The sequence below is a fragment of the Octopus bimaculoides genome, chromosome 7 (genome assembly GCF_046866305.1).
Source record: "Octopus bimaculoides isolate indiv1 chromosome 7, ASM4686630v1, whole genome shotgun sequence".
NCBI classification, from domain to species: domain Eukaryota; kingdom Metazoa; phylum Mollusca; class Cephalopoda; order Octopoda; family Octopodidae; genus Octopus; species Octopus bimaculoides.
In genome coordinates, this window is record NC_142934.1 from 16,447,601 (window position 1) to 16,470,902 (window position 23,302).

General features: G+C 36.9%; 1 protein-coding gene across 1 annotated transcript; it reads left to right on the forward strand.

Annotated features, from left to right (window-relative positions):
• The first annotated feature begins 320 nt into the window (after window positions 1-320).
• LOC106873375 (gamma-interferon-inducible lysosomal thiol reductase) lies at window positions 321-18,083 on the forward strand. Its single transcript, XM_014920706.3, has 7 exons — window positions 321-1,047; window positions 10,170-10,352; window positions 11,378-11,452; window positions 14,058-14,162; window positions 15,412-15,558; window positions 17,056-17,124; window positions 17,837-18,083. The coding sequence occupies exons 1-7, from the start codon at window positions 928-930 to the stop codon at window positions 17,870-17,872; spliced, it is 735 nt and encodes a 244-aa protein (XP_014776192.1). The 5' UTR covers window positions 321-927; the 3' UTR covers window positions 17,873-18,083.
• The last annotated feature ends 5,219 nt before the right edge of the window (window positions 18,084-23,302 follow it).

Consider the following 23,302-nt stretch of genomic DNA (forward strand, 5'->3'; position numbering starts at 1 on the left):
GGCCCCGTGCACATCTGGTACTTATTTCATCGACACCAAAAGGATGAAAGGCAAATTCAGCGGAATTTGAATTCAAAACGTGAAGACGAACGAAATACCGCTAAGCATTTTATCCGGTGTGCTAACAATTCTGCCAGCTCGCTGCCTTCATATTGAAATTAAAATTAACACAAACCAAAAGAATAAGACATACAAAACTGTAAAAACAATAGAGAATGAAAAAACAAAAAAAAAACAAAAACAAAGAAGGCTTGAGAGCTGGACATATGCTAAGTTCTTATCTGTACTTTTGTCATTCTTGTATTTCATTTTTTGTTGTTATTCTGCCACTGATCAAACACTCACACACATACACACGTGGATGCTCTCACATCCAAATACACAAAGAAACAGTCACCTACATAAATAAAAACACATATTGTAATACTCACACATTTACTCATGCACACAAATACACGTTCGCCCGTGATATAGAGGTTTGAAAAAAAAACAGAACAACAGGAAATAATGTGACGTCATCACTCATTTCAAGGTGATTTAGCTTTTTGCGATTACACAGCCATATGTAGGATACATACGTAAATATACATAATTATCTGTGTGTGTGTGTATATATATATATATATATATATAAAACACTCGCACGCACATATTTGTATAGAGGTATATATTCATATATATTAATATGTATACAAACACTGATGCATACCTCTCTTCCTCTCCTTTCCACCTACACACACATACATATATATATTCATATCTTTATATATATTTATACGCACACATATATAGATATAAAATACGTCTTTTGGGGATTATTTTTGAGCGATTAGTCGTTGATCATCCGGAAAGGTAAAAGAAAGAACAGGAATTTAGAACAACAAATATACGTAGACATAGCTATAAACATACAGACGTGAAGAAATCATGTCTACTCTGACATTCGTTTTTTGCTTGTCTTTTATGCTTGTATCTGTGGCATGCCAAAGCTGTGACTTGCCTCCAAGTCTCTGGTGTTCTTCTCCTGAAATCGCAAAGAGATGTAATGTAAGTAGAACAACTAATGTCTTGTGTTTTTAAAGCGTTTTTTCATGTTTATAATTTTCAGATCAGTTCAGAAAAGTTAGAGTCTCGTACAAAATGGTTTTCGATGTTTCGGTTGCACTCTTTACGTTGTGAGGGCGAGTTCAAATCCCGCTGAGGTCAACATTGCCCTTCCTTTCCCTCTGGGTTCGATAAAATCAAATACCAGTCAAGTACTGGGGTAGATGTAATCATCTAAGTCTGCCCGCTCCACGTCTCTAAAATTGTTGATCTATCAAAATTTGAAACTATGAGACAGTGAGCTGGCAGAATCATTAGTGCGTCGGACAAACAAACCACTTAGCAGTTTTTCTTCTGACTAATTATGTTTTGAGTTCAAATCCCGTCAAGGTCAACTATGCCGTTTATCCTTTCAGAGTCGATAAAATAAAGTACCAATGAAGTACTGATGTAGATGTAATCGACTAATCCCGTTCCCGCCCCAGAAAATTGAATTTGCGCCAAAATTTTAAACCATTTAAGGCAGCGAGAAGGCAGAAGAATTGTTAGTGCGTCGCAAAAAGTATTTAGCAGTATTTTTTTGTATTTTTTGAATATTTTGTCCTGAGTTCAGATTCCATCTAGGTCAACTTTGCCTTTCTTCCTTTCGGAGTCGATAAAAATCAAATACAGTCAAGTAGTATGATCGGCGTCATCAACTTGCTCTCTCCTCTCAGAATTGCTGGCCATGTTCCAAAATTAGAAACAATTATCATCATCATCATCATGGATTAGTAGAATTGTCTGAACAGACTTGTTCGGGGTCCAAGCACTTCTGACTTGTGGAGTTGTCAAACTCTTGTTGCGTATAGGACTGATTTGGCTATCGATTGAATCTACCGTTAAGACTGTTCATCATCTTCCTTGGACAAGGAAGGACAGGCAGTTTTCTTCTGCCTTGTGTTCAAAAGGGCTAAAATTTGAGAATTCATAAATATATCTTAAGAGACAAGGGAATCGTTAGAGCATTTGGAAAATGTTTTGCAGTATATTTTTCTGGTTCTTTACATACTGAGTTCAAACCACGCCGATATAGGGGAAGAAAATACATTACTCTAAGACCGACTTGTTTCGAGATACAGTATTTCTAAAGTTATTTGCAGCAATGTCGGCACTTAGTAGCTTGAAAATATTAAACAGTTGGTGACGAATACTGATGTGACCTCTGTGGATAATTGCTACACGCTAAAGTCGGCCGTGCTAGCCATCGGAGGCATCGACATAAATGAACTACAAACGAAGAAAGAAAAACTCGGAAAAGAGGATCCGACGGCAACGATATAAAGAAGAAAAGGCATCAACACAAAACCTTGTTTCGAAATATCTTTGCATTTCCTATCAGTTATTTGTTGGCAGTTTGAAACTTGAAAATATTAAATTATGGAAGAAAATACCTTCCCATGAGTCCAACTTATTTCCAGATATCATATATGCAAGCAGTTATATGTTGCAATGCCGGCGGTTGCAAATTTGAAAATATTTAATTGGTAGAGAAGAAAATACATTAGCATAAGACCAATTTGTTTCAAGATGTTGTTTCCAAACAGTTATTTACGATAATGTTGTCAGTTAGATACTTGAAAACAGTAAATTGTTACGGAAGAAAATGCATTTAATATATTACCGACTCTTTTCGAGCTGTATTTCCAAACAGTTATTTGTAGCAATGTCGACAGTTATATGTTTGACAATATTAAACTATTGAAGAAGAATATACATTGCTATACGACTAACTTGTTTTCGCGATATCGTATTTCCATCCAGCTACCCATATTCTCGTAAGATTTAAATAATTGACGGTGAGACGTACAAGTAGAATGTATGTATGTACGTATATATGTATTGTAATTATTACTAGTCCTGTCAGCAGATGTAATCTTGGAAATATTAACTCAATAACAATAGGATTTACAGATAGAATGTTTACATCGAGATGGTATTAGGATTGCTTCTGACAGGTGTGAGCTTGAAGGGGTTAAATCGATATTGGCCAAAATCGATACTGATTACATCCGACAAGCGAGACAGAATTTTGTTGATAACGTGGTAATAACATATATAAAATACTTCATATTGGCCAAATACTCTACATCACCACCAGTTCCCTATACCCACGCCTTTGCGCCTATTCTCATCAATTCTTCGGCTATATCATACTATCAACTAACTGATCTTCTACTAAAATAGCAACACGAATTTTTAAGCGAACGTTGCTTTTTTTGTGTTAATCTTAATATCGATTTTTTTCTAGCCTACTCTCATACCACATTTCATTTTATTTTTAATTAAAGCGAGGGCGTTAAGGCTGTGAGTCAGTAGCATCGCTAGTACGCCAGACAAAAAATACTTAGCGGTTTTTCTTCCTACTTTACGTTCTGAGTTCAATCCCGCCGAGATCGACTTTGCCTTTCATCATTTTTCGGGGTCGATAAAGTAAGAACTGCTCAAGCATTGAGGTTGATATAAACGACTGCTCTCCTCCCCACTAAAAAATTTCGGTACTTTCTACTAATTCTATGGTAAAAAGAAAGAAATTAAAACGGGAAGTTAGCAGAATCATTAGAGCATGGAAAAATGCTTTCGGTATTTGTTCTGGCTCTTTACGTTCTAAGTTCAACTCCTGTCGCGTTTAATTTTGTCTTTCACCGCTCTGGGCTCAATATAACAAAGTACCATTCAAGTACTGAGGTCAGTGGTGGCCACTAATCTCCTGACCTCAACATTGCCGGCCTTGTACTTAAATGAAAAAAAAAAGCACTTTTAATTAAAGCGATGGAAACCGTGTGAAAAATGCGAGCAAGTGAAATAATATTCTTAAGATTATAAACCTGGAAAAGTACAGGACATGTTATTAAACTTGGAAAAGACAGGACAAGTTATTACGTCTGGTGAAGTACTGAACAAGAAATTTTTTACTTAAAATATTGCAGCTAAGGATAAAATTTGAATATTAAAAATTATTTGATTTTAATTTACAAAGTGACATTATAATTAAAAAAGGTACCATCATTTTGTTAAAATATTGACACACAAGAATATTTAAAAAACGAGAGCCAGAAGTACCAATATAACTAGTTTTATTCAAAGTAGAATAGTATATATGGTAGGCAAATTCATTATGTAAAAAATAGGCATTGGGTCAAGACTAAAAATGTTAAGACTTAGGCAATAGCTGAAGCAAATTTTACTGTGAATTCGTTATTATAGGTAGATTTTACTGTAACACATAACTAATTTTTGTATTATTCTATCTATTGTACTATGTATTAATATTATTTTTTATAACCTGTTTTCAAATTTCTAATTATTAACAATTGAAAAAAATGAATTTTTTTAAAGTGCAAAAAATGTTTTTAGTTATTTTTAATAGAAGTAACAAATAATAACAAATTGAAGTAATAACTTGTAATAAATTTTTTAGTTTTAATAAAAGCTGATATTTTCTAAATCTAAATATTTTATTTGAAATGTTATCCTTAGGTGCAATATTTTGAGTTAAATTTTTTTTGTTCTGTACTTTACCACATGTAATAATTTGTCCTGTACTTTTCCAGGTTTATAATCTTAAGAATATTATTTCTCTTGCTCGCATTTTTCCATGTAATATAGTTATGCTTAAATCGATAGAAGCTGTGTGTTTGTGTGTATACAGTTATTTACTTTAAATAATAATAGATAAAAAAAAGAAAACACTCGCGCACACATGTGCATATATTGATTTCTTATACAGAAGCAATGGAGGCGCAATGGCCCAGTGGTTAGGGCAGCGGACTCGCGGTCTTAGGATTGCGGTTTCGATTTCCAGACCGGGCATGGTGAGTGTTTATTGAGCGAAAACACCTAAAGTTTCACGAGGCTCTGGTGGCGAACCCTGCTGTACTCTTTCACCACAACTTTCTCTCACTCTTTCTTCCTGTTTCTGTTGTACCTGTAATTCAAAGGGCCAGCCTTGTCACACTCTGTGTCATGCTGAACCTCCCCGAGAACTACGTTAAGTCTGAAGGAACAACAGGTTTTCCCTGCATTTATGGTTGCTATTACTGTTGCTGATGTAGTTGTTGCTGTTTGAGTTGTGTTAAGGCGTCAGTAGCAATGCACATATTAACATTTGTTGTGGATAGAAGACAGATTGTTGTTGCTACCACAACTGTGTCGTCTTTCCAAATAACGAGGGCTAGGACCATATTGGTCTGTCTGGTCTGGAATTGTTAAGATCTGGTCCTATTTGATCTAGGACATCCAGCCCTTTCGCTGACAAGTTTTTTTCTGAAGGGATATTCACGTCCAGGATTGCAGTCTCTTCCTCTAGTGCCACCAGAGCCTGTTGTTTAAATTCTACAGCACAGCCACCACCTCCACCTTCACCACTAACCAAGAAATGTAGGTTGAAATTAAAAAGGTGTTTCTAACTCGGGACAATAGTATCCCTTTGCATGTGAACTTCTGAAAGGAATCGTACCTCTAACCACCCTTCATCACCTGGCATACAATGACGAAGTCTATGTTGCTCTATATGCTCCCGCCAGGCACTTTTCTACGTAGGCCTGTGTGAAATTTTCTATCCACCGGCTCTTCATCATCATACGCTTGTATAACACGTCTCCCGTTTTGGTTTGTTCCAGAACCACTTGTGTTACGATTAATAAAGCCTTCCTGCTCACTCTCAGAATGCATCTTTTAGTCTCTATCAACTCCTTCTTCTGGTCTTCTCATAAGATCAGCTCCGGGTAATATTTACGCTCTTGCAAAAAACAACAAGCTTATTGCAACGCTCTTGTAGCAGTTGTGAGTGTTATTGCTGTACCGAGGCCATAGTGAATGTAGTAATATTGATAGCGCCCATAATGCGAATGGCCAAGACGATGCTGTTATTATCGGTGAAGGTGCGTGCGTGACTTAGTGGTTGGATATTCGGCTCACCATCGTAAGGTCGTGAGTTCGATTTCTTGCGGCGCGTTGCGTCCTTGAGCATGACACTTTATTTCATGTTGTTCCAGTGCACTCAGCTGGCAAAAATGAGTAGTACCTGTAGTTCAAGGGGCCAGCCTTGTCATATCATGTGTCACGCTCAATCTCCCTGAGAACTACATTAAGGGTACACGTGCCCGTGGAAAGCTCAGTCACTTGCACGTTAATTTCATGAGCAGGCTGTTCCGTTGATTGGATCAATTGGAACCCTCGTTGTCGTAACCGACGGAGTGCCAGTACCATTGCCAGTAGAGAAAGTGGAAAAACACAGTGGTGGTGATGGTGGTAGTAGTAGTAGTAGTAGTAGTAAATAATCCGCATTCCCTAAAATACGGAAAGTAAACAGCTGTATTTCGTAATCAGAGTATTTTATCTTGAGTCCAGACATGTGTCCTTCATTCCTTTTAGATAAGCAACCGTAGATAAAACAAGTGCGTGAGGACGATGAGTGAAATACGTGTTGTAATTATTGAGGTAGAGCCATGCACTAATATCATTAACGGCTGTAGCGTAGATAGTTGGTGACAGAAGTATGTGTTTTATCATTTAAGTCTCCCATACATTAGTATGGTAGATTTAAAATCGAAATAAATATTATTTTAAATATAATCCCCTAAATATACAATGCTCCGAAGGCTTGACTTTTATTACTATTTATAAGAATTAAGTCTTTGGATTATAAGAATGTCATATCTATTCATAGAAAAACGTGTTCAAACATCGAGTCTCGTCCTGCCTGCCTTTAGGCTTTCGGGAATTTGGTTTCCATAGCAGCAAGCGGTACAGATACCCCAATTACATTAATTACATTTTTAATAGATACCTCTGTTCTAATGTAATGTAATAGTTATTGTTGTTCGTACATAATTCTTCCCCCAAATTTATTTAACTTCTGGAGAGTGTAAAAGAATTTTTCTCTTTAACCAGATAACAACATTGCCAATGTACCGATTTTCAAGGATTTAACGATAAAATATTGCTGTAATGTCTTCACATATTTTACGATTAGATTAAAACGTATTACTTATATATAAGGTTGGCTTGGCTGTGTGATAAATAACTACGTGATTCTTGAATGGATTCCACGATACGGAAGTTGAGCAGGTAACTCTAACTATAGCCTTGGGTTGACCTGTATCTCTGAGTGGTGAACTGTGTCTGTGTATGTATGCCTGTGTGCGTATATATGTAATATTTGTGTGTGTGTGTGTGTGTGTGTGTATGTATCTTCGCTTGCGCGTGTATGTATGTGTGTGTGTGTGTGTGTGTGTATGTATCTGCGCTTGCGCGTGTATGTATGTGTGTGTGTGCGCACGTGCACGTTTGTTTTCTGTTTTCGCCGCTCTAAAAAACGTTTTCGTCTTTATATGTTCAGCGTTTTCATGTCCCGTAACCTAGCAGTTTAAATAACAGAAATCAATGAGAAATATATAAAAACAAACTGAACTTAGACTCTTTTCTCAAAATTGCCGGCCTTGTGCCTAAATCAGAAATCATTATTATCATTAAGGTGACGAGCTGGCAGAACTGTGAGCTGTCGGACAAAAGGTTTAGCGGCATTTCTTCGGTTCTTTACATTCTGAGTTCAAATCCCGTCGAGGTCAACTTCGACTTTCATCATTTCGGGGGTTCATAAAATAAACACCAGTCAAGTACTGCAGGCTTTGTGCCTAAATAAGAAATCATTATCTTTTCGGGAGTCGATAAAATAAAGTACCAGTCATGTACTCGGGATGATGTAATAAACTTAACCCTCCACCCTGTCCAAGAAAATGATGTACTTGTGTCGTAGCTTGCTTACCAACCACATGGTTCTGGGTTCAGTCCCATTGCGTGGCACCTTGGGCAAGTGTCTTCTACTATAGCCTCGGGCCGACCAAAGCCTTGTGAGTGGATTTGGTAGACGGAAACTGAAAGAAGCCCGTCGTATATATGTATATATATATATATATATATATATATATATATATATATATATATATATATATATATGTATGTGTGTATATGTTTGTGTGTCTGTTTTTGCCCTCCCCCTCAACTTCGCTTGACAACCGAGGCTGGTGTGTTTACTTCTGCGCAACTTAGCGGTTCGGCAAAAAGAGACCGGTAGAATAAGTACTAGGCTTACAAAGAATAAATCCTGGGGTCGATTTGCTCGACTAAAAGAAAGAAGGCGGTGCCCCAGCATGGCTGCAGTCAAATGACTGAAACAAGTAAAAGAGTAATTAATGGTGTCAGATTTTGGCATAAAATCAGAAATTTCGAGGAAGGAATAAATCAATTATATCGACCCTCGTGCCCAACAGGTATTTACTTTATCCAACCGGAAAAAGATGTAAGGCAAAGTAGACTTCGGCGGAATTTGAGCTCAGAACATGAAGACGTTAAGTATTTTGCCCGGCGTGCTTAACGAATCTGCCAGCTCACCACTTTATTACTTATTAACGATGTAGTGTGAGCAAAGGTGATATATCATACATTTCAAATTTACATTCAAAGAAAACAGACAGGTTTAACTATTTATGATATTCTAATCTTTTCCATCAGTTTTTATTGTATTATATATATATATATATATATATATATATATATATATATATATAAAATAATATTAGGGACAAAATCCAAAATTACAGGTAAAAACTCAATTAAAATCAATTTATAAAAAATTAAAATTAAATTGAGCTTTATAGATAAAATATATATAAAATATATAGTTTTAGGGAAAATAACCAAGTTTCAAGAACTCATCGATGAAAATCCACTATCACATTTAGAAAAATTAACAATTAAAAGCACAATAAATGAGTATAATATAAAGCAAAGTAAATATCATAAGATAAATATAATAAAATGATTACACGTGTTTCATAACTAATTTTCAAATAGAAAGGAAATTTAAATCGATTAAAATCAATTGAAATTATCGAAAATTAAATTCTATTCAAAAATATAGCTAATCGTCAGATCTTAAGTAGAACAATAATTAGATATATATATCTCAACCAACAATAAGTACCAAATGAATTAATATGAAATACTTATTTTATAAAGATAGAAAAATTATTAAAAATATCAAAATAATAACCATTCAATAATTCTCCCTTCCTCCATTATAATAACATGTATATTATATACAAAAAACAGCTTACATAAATTATCATTGTTGTAAATTATCTTTGTTTTAAATACAATTTGAACGAAGTTTAAGTTTAAAATAATAATGAAGATAAAATTAGTACATATTTATCTTATGATATTTACTCATTTATTGTGCTTTTAATTGTTAATTTTTCTATATGTGATAGTGGATTTTCATCGATGAGTTCTTGAAACTTGGTTATTTTCCCTAAAACTATATATTTATATATATATATATATATATATATATATATATATATATATATATATATATATATATGTGTGTGTGTGTGTGTTAAATACCAAACTAAGCGGAAAACATTAGATATAAATAATCTCAACCGATCGACATAACAGACAGCAATGATAAAAATCAAAAACAACAACGTGTCAGATGATTTTTTTTTTTTTTTTTTCAATAGTTGTTTTGAAATCTTAATTATTTCAGAGGTGCCCTGTTGTGTTTAACAGTTCCTTTCGGCAGACTTTAGTCCAAGAAAAAGAAACTAATTAAATATAGAGAACATCTTTCACCAGATGTGTCGAAAACTACTTTTTATTTCAGATTCTGTTTGCTATATTCTCACTTTGTTTTATTTCCTACCTTCTTTCTTTCTCTCTTTGTTTCTCTCTTTCTTTCTTTGTTTCTCTCTTTCTTTCTTTCTTTCTTTCTGTCGCTCTTTCTTTCTTCTGCTTTATTTTTTGCTATTAATTTATATTTTATATATTGTTTCATCCCCTCTTCGTAATTGTATTTTCTTTCTTTATCTGCTTGCTTGTCTGTCTGTCTGTCTGCCTATCTGTGTGCTTCTCTCACTGTCTTATCAGCCTGTCACTCCCCCCTTCTCTCTCTCACTCTGTCCTATCAGTCTATCCTTAAATTATGTCCGCTAATTTATATACTTAACTAAGCAACAAATTCAATTGCAGTCTACATAAATATTTAACTATATCTAAAACTGTTGATCTAATTCTAGGTGAGTGATGTTTGCAAAACTTATCTGTCACCCGCCACTGAAAACAGTAAGGTTACCGTATCTGTTTATTATGAATCGAGATGTCCTTTCAGCATCAAGTTTTTATTGGACCAAGTAATGAAAGCCTTCGCAAAAGTAGGCGATATCATGACAGTTGATTTGGTACCATTCGGAAATTCTCATGTAAGTCATAAAAATTCTTTCTGTCAGTAATAATACTTTATATATATATATATGTGTGTGTGTGTGTGTGTGTGTGTGTGTGTGTGTGTGTGTGTATGTATATATGTATATATGTGTGTGTGTGTGTGTGTGTGTATGTATATATGTGTGTGTGTGTATATATGTGTGTGTGTATGTATATATGTGTGTGTGTGTGTATGTATATATATGTGTGTGTGTGTATGTATATATATGTGTGTGTGTGTGTATGTATATATATGTGTGTGTGTGTATGTATATATATATATGTGTGTGTGTGTATGTATGTATATACGTGTGCGTGTATATATATATCTATATATCTATATATATATATACATGTATATACATACATATATATATACATATATATATATACCAGAGTAAGCACATAAATGTGCAACAAGGTGGAAAAAAGAGTACTCAAATACCAGAGGTAGAGTAATATGCTTTATTTAAAAGCAGCAGAAATATAACAAAAAACTGTTACTCGGAGTTTCGCGTTCCCGTTCATCGGACAGTTTTGTTAGAAATCAAAGGTGTCCATAGACAGAAAAATGGTTGAGAATCCCTGCTCTAGATAATGTAACCTTGTCTCCATTTTCTCGATCGTCAGCGTATCCCGATATAGCACGGTATGGTATTATATAGGCTGATACAGTATGGGATTTTTATTTGGTTACTCTGACATTACGTAGTGTAATCAAAAAAATCTAATGGCGCCTGTCTCTCCTCTCCAAATACAGTTTCCTGTTGGCTTGGTTGTGAAAGGTTCTTCAGCCCTTTTGACAACATCTATAAAAATAAATGTCGGATGTCGACAAAACCACATCACGTGGTAAATTAGGTTACAGGATGAAGGTGAGATGAATTGCTTGCCGAATGACCCTACCATGAATCATTGACTGCGTGTTACAAGTAGCAGGTAGAATATGTCTTGATCACTATAAGAGATCACTATTCAACAGCTAATTGTCGTTTATTTTGCTTTTTATTTTCTTATACAGGTACGTAAAATCGGCAGTAAAGTTGTGTTCACTTGTCAACACGGACCAACAGAATGTGCGGCTAATATAGTTGAGGTAAGTTATTAAAATCAATAAATTCTTCGAAAAAAGAAGTGAGCACTGGTTATGTACATAAAGCATAGAAGACTCTGGTTCCTTATTATGTGGTTTTGAATTCGGTTCCACTGCGAGACAACAAGAGCAAATGTAACTTCGTGTTAACCAATACTGTGTCAGCGAAATTTGATGAAGGGACTATTCTATTGTTGCTCTTGGGTGGGGTAGGCTTAAGGATAACTCTGGAGATAGTATCTTTCTCTCACGGGTGCTGCTTAATCTCTTTTCATTTCGCCATTAAAAATTGAAACAATCCAGCCGAATGGTGTCCCTTATGTGTTTGTGTTGATTTTTCTAGAATCTTAACTTAAACAACTAAGTGTTGTTGTTTGCATTGAGTCACGGCTGTTGACGTTCTGAATTCATATCCGGACGTAATCAATTTTGCTTTTCAACTTTCAGGTATTGACTAAATAAAGCACGAAACGAGTTCGGAAGAATATATTTAATCGACTATATTCTTGTGAAGCTGCATGGCCTAGTGGTTAGGCTGTTACATTAACGATCGCTAGATCGTTGGTTCAATTTCCTGATTGGATGTCGCATTGTGTTCTTGAGCAAAACACTTCATTTCACGTTGTTTCACCCCCTTGCGATCAGGGGTGGATGTTGGCCTGCTTGTCTAGCCAACAGGGTGACGTCATTTGAAAGCTAAAACAATGCAAAACGCATTGTGGCCAGCGATATGTAACAACATCTGATAGCCTGGTCGGTCATGTGATCACGTGATACTTTTGTTCCATGCCACATCAGCAAATGTGTTGCCTTGTGCCAGAGTTAAAATTCAATATTTCGTGTAGCAGAATAAAACCAAGAAACATTGCTTGAAATTGTATGAAACCATTACAATATTTATCGATATTAAGAAGCCATATTTCATTTAGTCTTCTGTTGCAAAAATAAAACAGTAAACTCCTCATATCCGGCAGTTGCCGGATAACTGATCATCACGTTTAATCAAAGTCATACGAACTCTCTAAATACACATAAGCTTTATCATTAATATTCTTAGTATAGTAATCGAATAGTCCCCTGCCCCAAAATTTCAGGCCTTGTGCTTATAACAGAGAGGTTTATTAATATTCTTAGTACAGTAGGAAGGCGGCGAGCTGGCAGGGCACGCCGGGCGAAATACTGAGCAGTATTTTGTCTGTCTTTATGTTCTGAGTTCAAATTCCACCGAGGTCGACTTTGCCTTTCATCCTTCCGGGGCCGATAAATTAAGTGCCAGTTACGCACTGGGGTCGATGTAATCGACTTAATCCCTTTGTCTGTCCTTGTTTGTCCCCTCTATGTTTAGCCCCTTGTGGGCAATAAAGAAATAAGAAACTTTAGCACGCCGGGCGAAATACTTAGCAGTATTTCGCCTGTCTTTATGTTCTGAGTTCAAATTCCGCCGAGGTCAACTTTGCCTTTCATCCTTTCGGGGTTGAGAAATTAAGTACAGGTTGCGTATTGGGGTTGATCTAATCGACTGACCGCCTCCCCACAAATTTCGGGCCTTGTGCCTTGAGTAGAAAAGAATATACTTAGTACAGTAGAGGGCGGTGAGCTGGAAGAAACGTTAGCACGCCGGGCAAAATGCTTGGCGGTATTTCGTCCGTCTTTACGATCTGAGTTCAAATTCCGCCGAGGTCTGTTTTGCCTTTCATCCTTTCAAGGTCGATAAAATAAATACCAGTTGGTTACATGGGTCAATCTAATCGACTTAGGCCTTTCTCCGAAATTTGAGACCTTGTGCAAAAATTTGAAACCAATATTCTTAGTGCAGTAGAAATGAGAGAAATAGGAAGAAATAAAAATATAATTTAAATAAAGAACAAGTTTTATTAACCTAATAATAAGAATACAGGTGCTGTAAATGCTGTAAAATATAATACTGCACTATGCTTTGATCGGTGGAGGCGCAATGGCCCAGTGGTTAGGGCAGCGGACTCGCGGTCATAGGATCGCGGTTTCGATTCCCAGACCGGGCGTTGTGAGTGTTTATTGAGTGAAAACACCTAAAGCTCCACGAGGCTCCGGCAGGGGATGGTGGCGAAACCTGCTGTACTCTTCCACCACAACTTTCTCTCACTCCTACTTCCTGTTTCTGTTGTACCTGTATTTCAAAAGGTCAGCCTTGTCACACTCTGTGTCACGCTGAATATCCCCGAGAACTACGTTAAGGGTACACGTGTCTGTGGAGTGCTCAGCCACTTGCACGTTAATTTCACGAGCAGGCTGTTCCGTTGATCGGATCAACTGGAACCCTCGACGTCGTAAGCGACGGAGTGCCAACAACATCATGCATTGATCAATATTAGATATAGCAGAAACGTTCTTTTAATGGCGTTTAATTAGCACAAATTAGTATGAATTCTCTTGATCGTAATTAACAACACATTTTCGTTTATAGTTTTCTGGGTGCCGGTTACTTCAGAGTTTCGGTTATATGAGTACCGGAAAAGAGGGCGTTTACTCTATTTGTTTTTGTTTTTGTTTTTCAGAGTTCAAGTTACTGTTTGCTTTAATACATTATCTAGAGACTCATTCATATCTGTTTTATATCTAATTATAATAGACATGCGCAGTACGACTTTTACCCGTTAAACAACATTTACCATTGATCGCCTGCATTTCCTATCAATTCATCCACGGAGTTAAACCAGCATCTGCTTACAAAATAGTAAGTTTCATACTAAATTTACACTTTTTGTTATATTCATTATACAGAGTGTTGCTATAGTGTGTGTTTGTATGTATGTGTGTGTTCTCGTTTTAATTACTTGAAGTCTTCCCAGAGGAAGGGGATATTTTCTAACCAAGACACTAAGCTCCGTCGTTGGAATGTAAATAAAAACAAATTCACATTTTAAACTTGAGAAAAGTCTTGCATATGTATGTATGTATTTATGCATGCGAGCGTGTTTGTGTGTGCATGTATATATATATATATATATGTGTGTGTGTGAAACGTGAAAGAGGTGGTATCCATAATCTTCAAAGATTAAAGAACAACAGCAACAACTGGATGAGTTGAATGCGGTTAATCTTCAAGAATGTGGGGTTTACACCGAACAAACGGGAAAACAAAAGCAATGAGATAACAAAGGATACAAAAATAGAATTCAGAAAAATGAATAAATAAATAGAATCCGCAATAGCGGGGTAGTACATCCAAGGTAATTCGGAAACGCTCCCTCAACTACCTCACACAAAATGTCCCAGAACACTTTGCCGTCTGCAAAGCATGTCGGAAGTGTCTTATTCCATTTTTTTTTCTACTTAGAGAAAACATACTCTGAATAGGTATATTCAGCCTTACCAGTCTTGCCAGCTTAATCCACCTGTCGATAAATACAATTTGTCTTATAACAAGACTTTGACTCTCATTTCTAGCAATGCTGGTGCTGTCCTGTACCCTCACACCTGGGTCGTCCGAGCGCTCGCCAGTGTACCCGGCTGGAAACGGGTACTTAGTCTTTCTCAGAGCCGCATCACATGTCACAGCAGTGCCAGAAACCAGAGAAACCAATCCCACCTAAGGCGTACTAAAACGGACAGCAGGTGGACATCCGGGAGTCTTGACTCGGATGTGGCCCGACCCCCACTAGAGCGTCAGGAGTGAATGGTCAAAACACTTGCCTAAAGGGGGTTTTTTCTCCTTGAGGACCATCTGCTGTTACGCTGTCCCCGAGACTCTTTCCTCTTATATATATATATATATGCATGTGTGTGTGTGCAATGACAACATTTTAAGCTTGAAAATATGTTATGATATAGAACTTCACCGACTACGTATTTTGCAATTGTTTTTTGTGTAGATCAATGCTTCTCTCTCTCTCTTTCTTTTTTCCTCTCTCTTTCTTTTTTTTTCTCTCTCTCTCTCTCTCACATACACACACACACTACATTCATTTTTTAATATTTTTTAGTGTGCTGACAAACAACAGATTGATATGAAACCAATACTTGCCTGTTCTCAAAGCGATCAAGGTGTTAATTTTCAGAAAGATATGGCAACAAGAACTAATCGTTTGAACCCACATAAATCTTATGTTCCTTGGATTGTAGTAAACGGCGTAAGTAAAACATTGACTAATTTAATACTTATGTCCATTCACGTAGTTGGAAAGCCAAGGATTAAGAATATTGGAAAAGGATTGGACAAAAATTCTTTACTTACTTATTTCGGGGCCAACCCAGTCATTTATAATATATACAAACATATATGCATACTTATTTATATGCATCTTACTTACAAGATAAGGCGATAAATGATAACGTATAAATATTAGATTAAAAAACTTTGGGTGGAAAAAGTTGAAGGTTGCCCTTGGGACTCAAACCTGGCTTTCGACCGTTTCCGTTCTTAAGCCACAAATGCACCCGTGCATACGTATATAGGATATCAATAGATGTGGTTAATTCTAACAGTAAAAGGCCTCATTCAAGGTGTAGGAATTATACTTAATTACAAGCTGTCTTACATACATACACGCGTACTTACAAGCTAGCTGTCTTACATATACATGAACCCACATACATGCATGCATACATACATACGTACAGATACCAGGCAAGTTGAATGCCCGATGGAATATCTTATGTGTTCGTCTGGGCTCTTTGCGTCTTGACTTGAAATCCACTGGGGTCACCGTAACCTTTTTATCCGTCAGGATCGACAAATAAATTACAAGTCCAACACTAGGTTTACTACTACTACTACTACTACTACTACTACTACCTCTTCTTAAAAGTAATTGGCTGTGGCCAGACATAGTGCCGCCAAGTTTAAAATGCCCTAAATGCGGCCTGTGTAACAACGGTGACCCTAAGGCTGCATCAGGAGCTACGGAGGCAACGATTGAAATATATATTTACTTAATCCTCAGAACCCGAAGATTGCGTGAAAGCACCGGATGTGTTACAAAATGCTGTCTGAGTTGTTTTCATCGCATGAAACTATTAAACTATTAATAACTCATTAAAATATATACTGTAAGAATATAATAGTAATAATAATAATAATTCCTTCTGCTATAGGCACAAGGCCTGAACTTTTTTGGGAGTGGGGGTAAGTCAATTAGATCGACCCAGTACTCAACTGGTACTTAATTTATCGACCACGAAATGATGAAAGTCGAAGTCGACCTCGACGGAATTTGAACTCGAACATAACAGCAAATAAAATACCTCTAAGCATTTTGCCTGGCATGCTAACGATTCTGCCAGCTCGCTACCTTAATAATAATAATAATAATAATAATAATAATAATAATAATGATAATAATAATAATATATACACACGCACACAGTCACATACTTAAGGAACATCTAATACACTATACATATACATATATGGTAACCCCACAAATAGTTTTAATCAATTAAGATTACGTCCGTAATTAAAGAAAAGAAATATCATTAGTGTTAATGATACTTCTAGGCAAATGTAAGGGAGACAATTTTGAAATTCAAATGGCTCTAAGCTTGAATCGGTATATATAAATGTAATAAGTCTAGATAACTTTCGATGCGTGTTCACCGTCATTCTTGTTGCTCTGTCTATTTAACAGGTCCACACACAATCCATCAACAACAAAGCACGGACAAACTTGATTCAACTTGTCTGTGATACTTATAAGGTGAGTAAAGCCCGTTGCTTTATGTTAGTCTAATTAAGCTACCGTATGAAGAAATGATTGAATTAATGTTCAACAATACAAGTCGAAATTTTGGAATAGAGATTGAATTACTTAAATCTCATTATATATTCCTAATACACACACATACGTACATGCATACATACGTATGTACATACATACATACATACATACATACATACATACATACATATATGAACCTCGTGGACATCGGTGGCGATTTTTTCTTCCTCCGTTTTTCCCTTCTTTGAACTTTCCTTGTTTCCGACGAAGAGCTCCGCTCGAAACGTCATACTCTCTCTCTCTTTCCTTTCCCGAGCGTCTAGTAACACTGTCTGTATCACGTCCTCACGTTGTTGTTTTTTGTCTTTTTCCTTTTTTTGAACTTATATGTATACTTACATATATACCTAAGTACACACACACATATATATGTATATATATCTATATTGATCCTTACATACATACATTCATACTTGTATATAGATTATACAATTTACCGAAGAGTGTATGTCATAGTCATACCTTCAAACTACAGCCATGTGTATGGGTGTATGTGTGTGGCTGTATGCATATATGTGTGTGTGTGTAATTACATGCTTGTGTGAGTATGTATATGTTTATGTATGTAAGCGAGTTTTTTTTAACTCAAATATTACACGAATAATAACTTAGCTTTTTCTTTTACTTTTAGGGAAGTGATAAACCCGCAGCTTGCTCCAAGTCGTAGACAACATCGCATGAAGATTCTTCCTTTGTTTATTAAGTAATTAATACACACGCGCGCGCGTGCATATACACACGCATACAAACGCACGCATATATGCAGTCATAATATTTTTGTATACTGAAAACGATGATTCTCTACTGAGACGAAACTGGCCAATGATTGTAAGCAATTGTACCCTCAGTCCCCGCAATAAATAAATATATATATCCTACACCGTGACTGAGTTCTTTTACTGTTAGAATTAACCATTCCTAGTAATATTATGTATAAGTATGCGCGCGTGTATGTTTTGTGTGCGCGCACATTTGTGGCTTAAGAACAGAAAAGGTCGAAGGCTAGGCTCGAGTTCCAGGAGCAACCTTCAACTTTTTCCTCCCAAAGGTTTTTAACCCAGTATTCACACGCTATTATTTATAGCCTTATCTGCTTCGAGTCACACACACACACACACACACACACACACACACACACACACAGAAAAGACAAAAGGTCCCTCTCGAACCATAAGCTCCTAAAGTCGATTTCCTGGATTCTGTGGCGTATATATTCCATATTTCCTTCCTGTAAGGGATGCCGGCCCGTTGCAGGATCACTAAGTTTTGCCAACTGAACAGACTAGAGCGATGTGAAATGGAGTGTTTTGCTCTGGAGCACTATGCATTGCTTAGCCCAGGAGTCGAAACCACAATCTTACAATCATGAGTACAACACTACTACACTCTTACCATTAGGCCACACACACACACACGCACACAAACTTTCATAGATAGGTAGGTAGATGCAACCAACAAATAAATGTTTCGTTGAAATAATGAAAAGTGTCACGCATCAAAATAGCTTTTCAGTTATTCCAATACATAAACCTGTCCCGATTGTCTAGATTAATAAAACGATAACTGTCAAGTATGAACGTAGGAAGTGATACCTACCAAGTATGAATGAATATTTGTATTTCGGACCTAACAACTGAATGATAGTACATGAAATATAGATTATGTAAATTATCTTCGAGAATGTGAGCTTTTGGAAATGTACGGTTTAGGTTCAGTTGTTGCTTATTGTACTTAATAAACATTTTTCTTTTGACGACGAGTTCATACAAGAATTTTGTCTGTATTATTAATTAGGAAGAATTCGGAGTTTAATAGTTGTGAAAGAATTTTATATATATAGGGAAATAAGAAGATAAAGTATATAATGGCTATGTAATATGATATGATATAGTATAATATAATAGAATATAATATCAAAGAATATAATATAATATTAATATGGAATAAATGATTACTTTGAAAAGTCAATTTTAGATAATAAAGACAAAGATAATTAAGAGAAGCCAGTTTTGGTGCAGGAGAGGTATGTATGTATGTATATTATATATATAAAATTATAATTTAGGGTATCTAAGAGATATCACCACGCTGGAAATAGCGGTCAAAACTTGACTCTAAAACCACATTAAATGTTCATATGGCACCAGGAGAGAAGACAAAGAGACAAAATAAACTAGCAAAAAATTACTGGATAATTCCAGATCCTGGATTTCTGGCTCTGCATAAGAAATGCTCTGCCTTCTACAGTGGAATATACTCAGAATGCACATAATACAAATATATATATACAACACACGATATACTTACATATACGAACGTATGCATATATATATATATATACACTATATATATATATATATATATATATATGTATATATATACACACTATATATATATATGGGGGGGGGGTCCATATATATAATATATACATATGTCATATATATGGGGTTCACATAGTTGCCGGATGCTGGTTGGGTGAGAACCATATTGGGCTAAAACTTCCAAAGAGTGACGCAAACGCCAAGTCCTACTTCGACCTCCTCGTGGTACCACCTGGATCTAAGCCAACAGGAGAGGACGACTGTGGGTGTCTGGCGCAGTATAACCAGGCTGCTCTGAGCAGACGAGGCTCGTTAGCCATGATCGGCAGCCTGTCTAGGAGAAGTACACTCCAATATAAAACCTGTCATCGTCCCAGCTTGCTGGGCCACGTCAGATGAATACCATACTTACCATCGCCTGGTCCGTTGCAGTTGCAAACTTAAATCCTACTTCAAGTCCAAACTAACAAAAAAGACAGGACCGGCCAACAAAAGAAATTCAAAACTAATGATCTACAGATAAACGAAGTGAAAGTAAACTTCCAGGTAGGACTATAGGCAAAGCGTGATAAATCTAATCGCCCTTCCGATCCCTCTCCAGAAATTCTATGGGAACAACTGAAAACCGCCATCCAACAGACTTCTGTAGAAACATTTGGGTTTACGAAGAAAAAGAACAAGGATTGGTTGGACGAACACGATGTGCTGATCCAGGAATTATTAAAGAGGAAGAGGTCTGTCCACCAAGCACACCTGGCACAATCGACTTGCCTAGAGAAGAAAGCGGCCTTTCGTCAAGCCTGCAGCGCAAACTCCGTGAAGTTCAGAATGAGTGGTGGACCAGCCTCGCACGGAGAGCCCAGCTGTGCGCTGACTCTGGCGACTACATGGGGTTCTACGAAGCTCTCAGAGCAGTCTACGTACGGCTCAGCACATCAAGTCCGGAGTCCCCTGTGCAGCTCAGATAGCCAGGCACTTCTCCTAGACACAGCATCCATCCTCAATCGCTGGTCTGAATACTTTCAGGTCCTCTCCAGTACAAACCGAGTAGTTCAGGAAGATGCAATCCCCCACATCCAGCAGCAAGCAGTCCGTGGAATTAAACGAGCCTCCAGCCCTGGAAGAGACCACGGTTGCCATATAGGCTGGCTGAAGAGCAGAAAGGCAGCAGGAGTCGATTGCATACCATCAGAGATAAGGAAACATGGGGGTCTTGTCATACATGCTAAACTCCATGAGCTCCTCGTTGCATGCTGGGAACAAGGCAAGCTGCCATAATATCTCCACAATACTGTCATCATTACACTATACAAAAACAAAGGGGAAAAGTCAGATTGCTCAAACTACCGGGGGATCACCCTGCTTTCCACTGCAGGAAACGTTCTACCAAGATTACTCCTCAACAGACTTTATCTGTAATTCTTTTTCATATCTTCCCACTCCTTTTTACATTTTCATTTATATAAAGGGTACCATGTACCTTTCGCAGTCTGTCCTTTACATGGGTGTTTAAAGTGATAAAATAAACAAATAATTGAATGACTAATGAGTTTCCGCCTCAGAAGAGTTATAATTATAATAATCTAATATTTCATGGCTCACTACATTAACTCTGAACTTCCTGTGATGCACAATATTGCACGAAACTGTCAATTAGCCAGTCGTAAAAGGTACGATATCACAAGAATCGTACTAACCCTGTGTACATTCATTTTGGAGGAGGTGAGAAACACTCTAATATAAAGGAGAGAGAAGTCTAAACTTTCTTCTGTCATTCATTTCTGTTCTATGACAAAATCATTACAAGACTGCGCTGTTGACTCAGAAAATATTCAACTGGCCGTTAAGAGTGAATAATGTTAGCACAGACCTTACTGTTTGGTTGTCATGCAGAGTATGCCCCTATATTCATTGGGTAATTTCCTGTGATCTTTCTATTGGACAGATTGGATTGCTTTGTGTTTGAAAGAAACTCAACCGTTTTCTTTTTTTCGCATCAAACAGTTGTTTAATATGAAACAATAATACATCTCCTCAATCAGTTGTTAGAAAACATAAATGGCTTAACATAAAACTGGTTAATAAACTACCCTGAGAACATGCACAAATTTAAAGCTCATATACGCCGAATGAATTTTTGAGTATCTAGAGAACAGACACACACACATACAAGCACACACACACATATATTTCTCTCTCAATCTCTCTCTATATATCATATATACACAAACATACATACATACACATATATATACACACACAAACATATACATACATACAACTCACTTTCACTCTGTGTGTATATATATATATGTATATATATATGTAGGTGTATGTGTGTATGTATATATATGTATGTGTGTGTATGTTGTTTCTTCGTAATACCTTATATCTCGGTTTACATCTGGAAATTTCTGATTTGTTTATAATCGCTTGCGTTTTCTATCCTTCTCCCCTGCTCGCTCTTCCCCTCCCTCCCTCCCTCTCTACCACACACATACAACACAGCTTCTCTCCTCATCATCTGCTGATCTTACCCCCGTTCTCTCCTCCACCCTTCCCTTCTCTCTCTCTCTCTCTCTCTTTTCTTTCTCTTTCAAATTTCCGTTTCTATAGCATTACAGTTTTTGTTTTTGTTTGGGAAAGCTGACAACATTCTTTATGAGGATCAGCAACACCAGCGACATCACCATCAACACCGCCGACAGCAATAGCAGCACCAACACCAGTACCACCAATACCACCACCACTACCACTACCAACACCGGGATCGACAACACCACCACAACCACCACAATCACGACGAACACTACCGCAACCGTAGCTACCACACCCATCATATCCACAACTACCGCAACCACTAAAAACCTCACGATCACCAATGTAACCACCACCACCACCACCACCACTACCATAACTGCTACCATCATCACCGCCGCTTTCATCGCCATCACCACCATCACCACCACCACCACCACTACCACCACCACCACCATCAGCACTACAACCACTACCATAACTGCTACCATCATCACCGCCGCTTTCGTCCGTACGACCATCACACCTGCCACCACCACCACCACCATCACAACCATCATAGGTGCAACTCATACAACCACCATCACCACGGCAACCACCAAAACTATCACCAACAATCACCACCACCATCTCCACCACCGCCGCCGCCGCCGCCGCTGCCACAATCTCAACGATTTCAACCATCATATCGGAAACCACTGTAACACCACCACCTTAACCACCGCGGCCACCGCCAGCACCACTATTACAACAACAACGATTTTTTTTCAGTTTGCTGTTTTTCTTTCTGTTTATCATTAGTTATGTCGTTTATCCTTTTTTATTTTTGTAATATGTCTTTCATTTCTTCGAATCCTTTTTTTTTTTTTACCTCTTTCATTTCTTCGAATTTTTCTTCCATTTCCTGACTTTATATTTATTAACTAAAACCTTAAGATCATGAATCACTAAAACAAAAACCAAAACCAAAAGAAACAAAAAAAAAGGAAAAGAAATCTATAAAACATAAGTAATATAACGTGTTAAACCAAACCCAAAATAAACATAAATATTAAAACATCGGTTTGACATGCTTCAAGCAAAACACAATAATTCAAAGAAGTCAGTCCTCCCTTCTCCATTAACACATAATATCAGCATACAGCAATTTCAATAAGCCAAAGAGAGAGCCTCTATATACGTAGCTGAGCTATCTGATTGAAATTGCTGTTAAATATTCCTCGAAACACATTCTAAAA

Bases quoted from the DNA above. Each gene is read 5' to 3' on its own strand.
- LOC106873375 (XM_014920706.3), top strand. From the start codon at position 928: ATGTCTACTCTGACATTCGTTTTTTGCTTGTCTTTTATGCTTGTATCT. The intron at 10,353-11,377 runs GTAAGTCATAAA...TTTCTTATACAG, and splicing joins TACCATTCGGAAATTCTCAT to GTACGTAAAATCGGCAGTAA. The intron at 11,453-14,057 runs GTAAGTTATTAA...TAATTATAATAG, and splicing joins GTGCGGCTAATATAGTTGAG to ACATGCGCAGTACGACTTTT.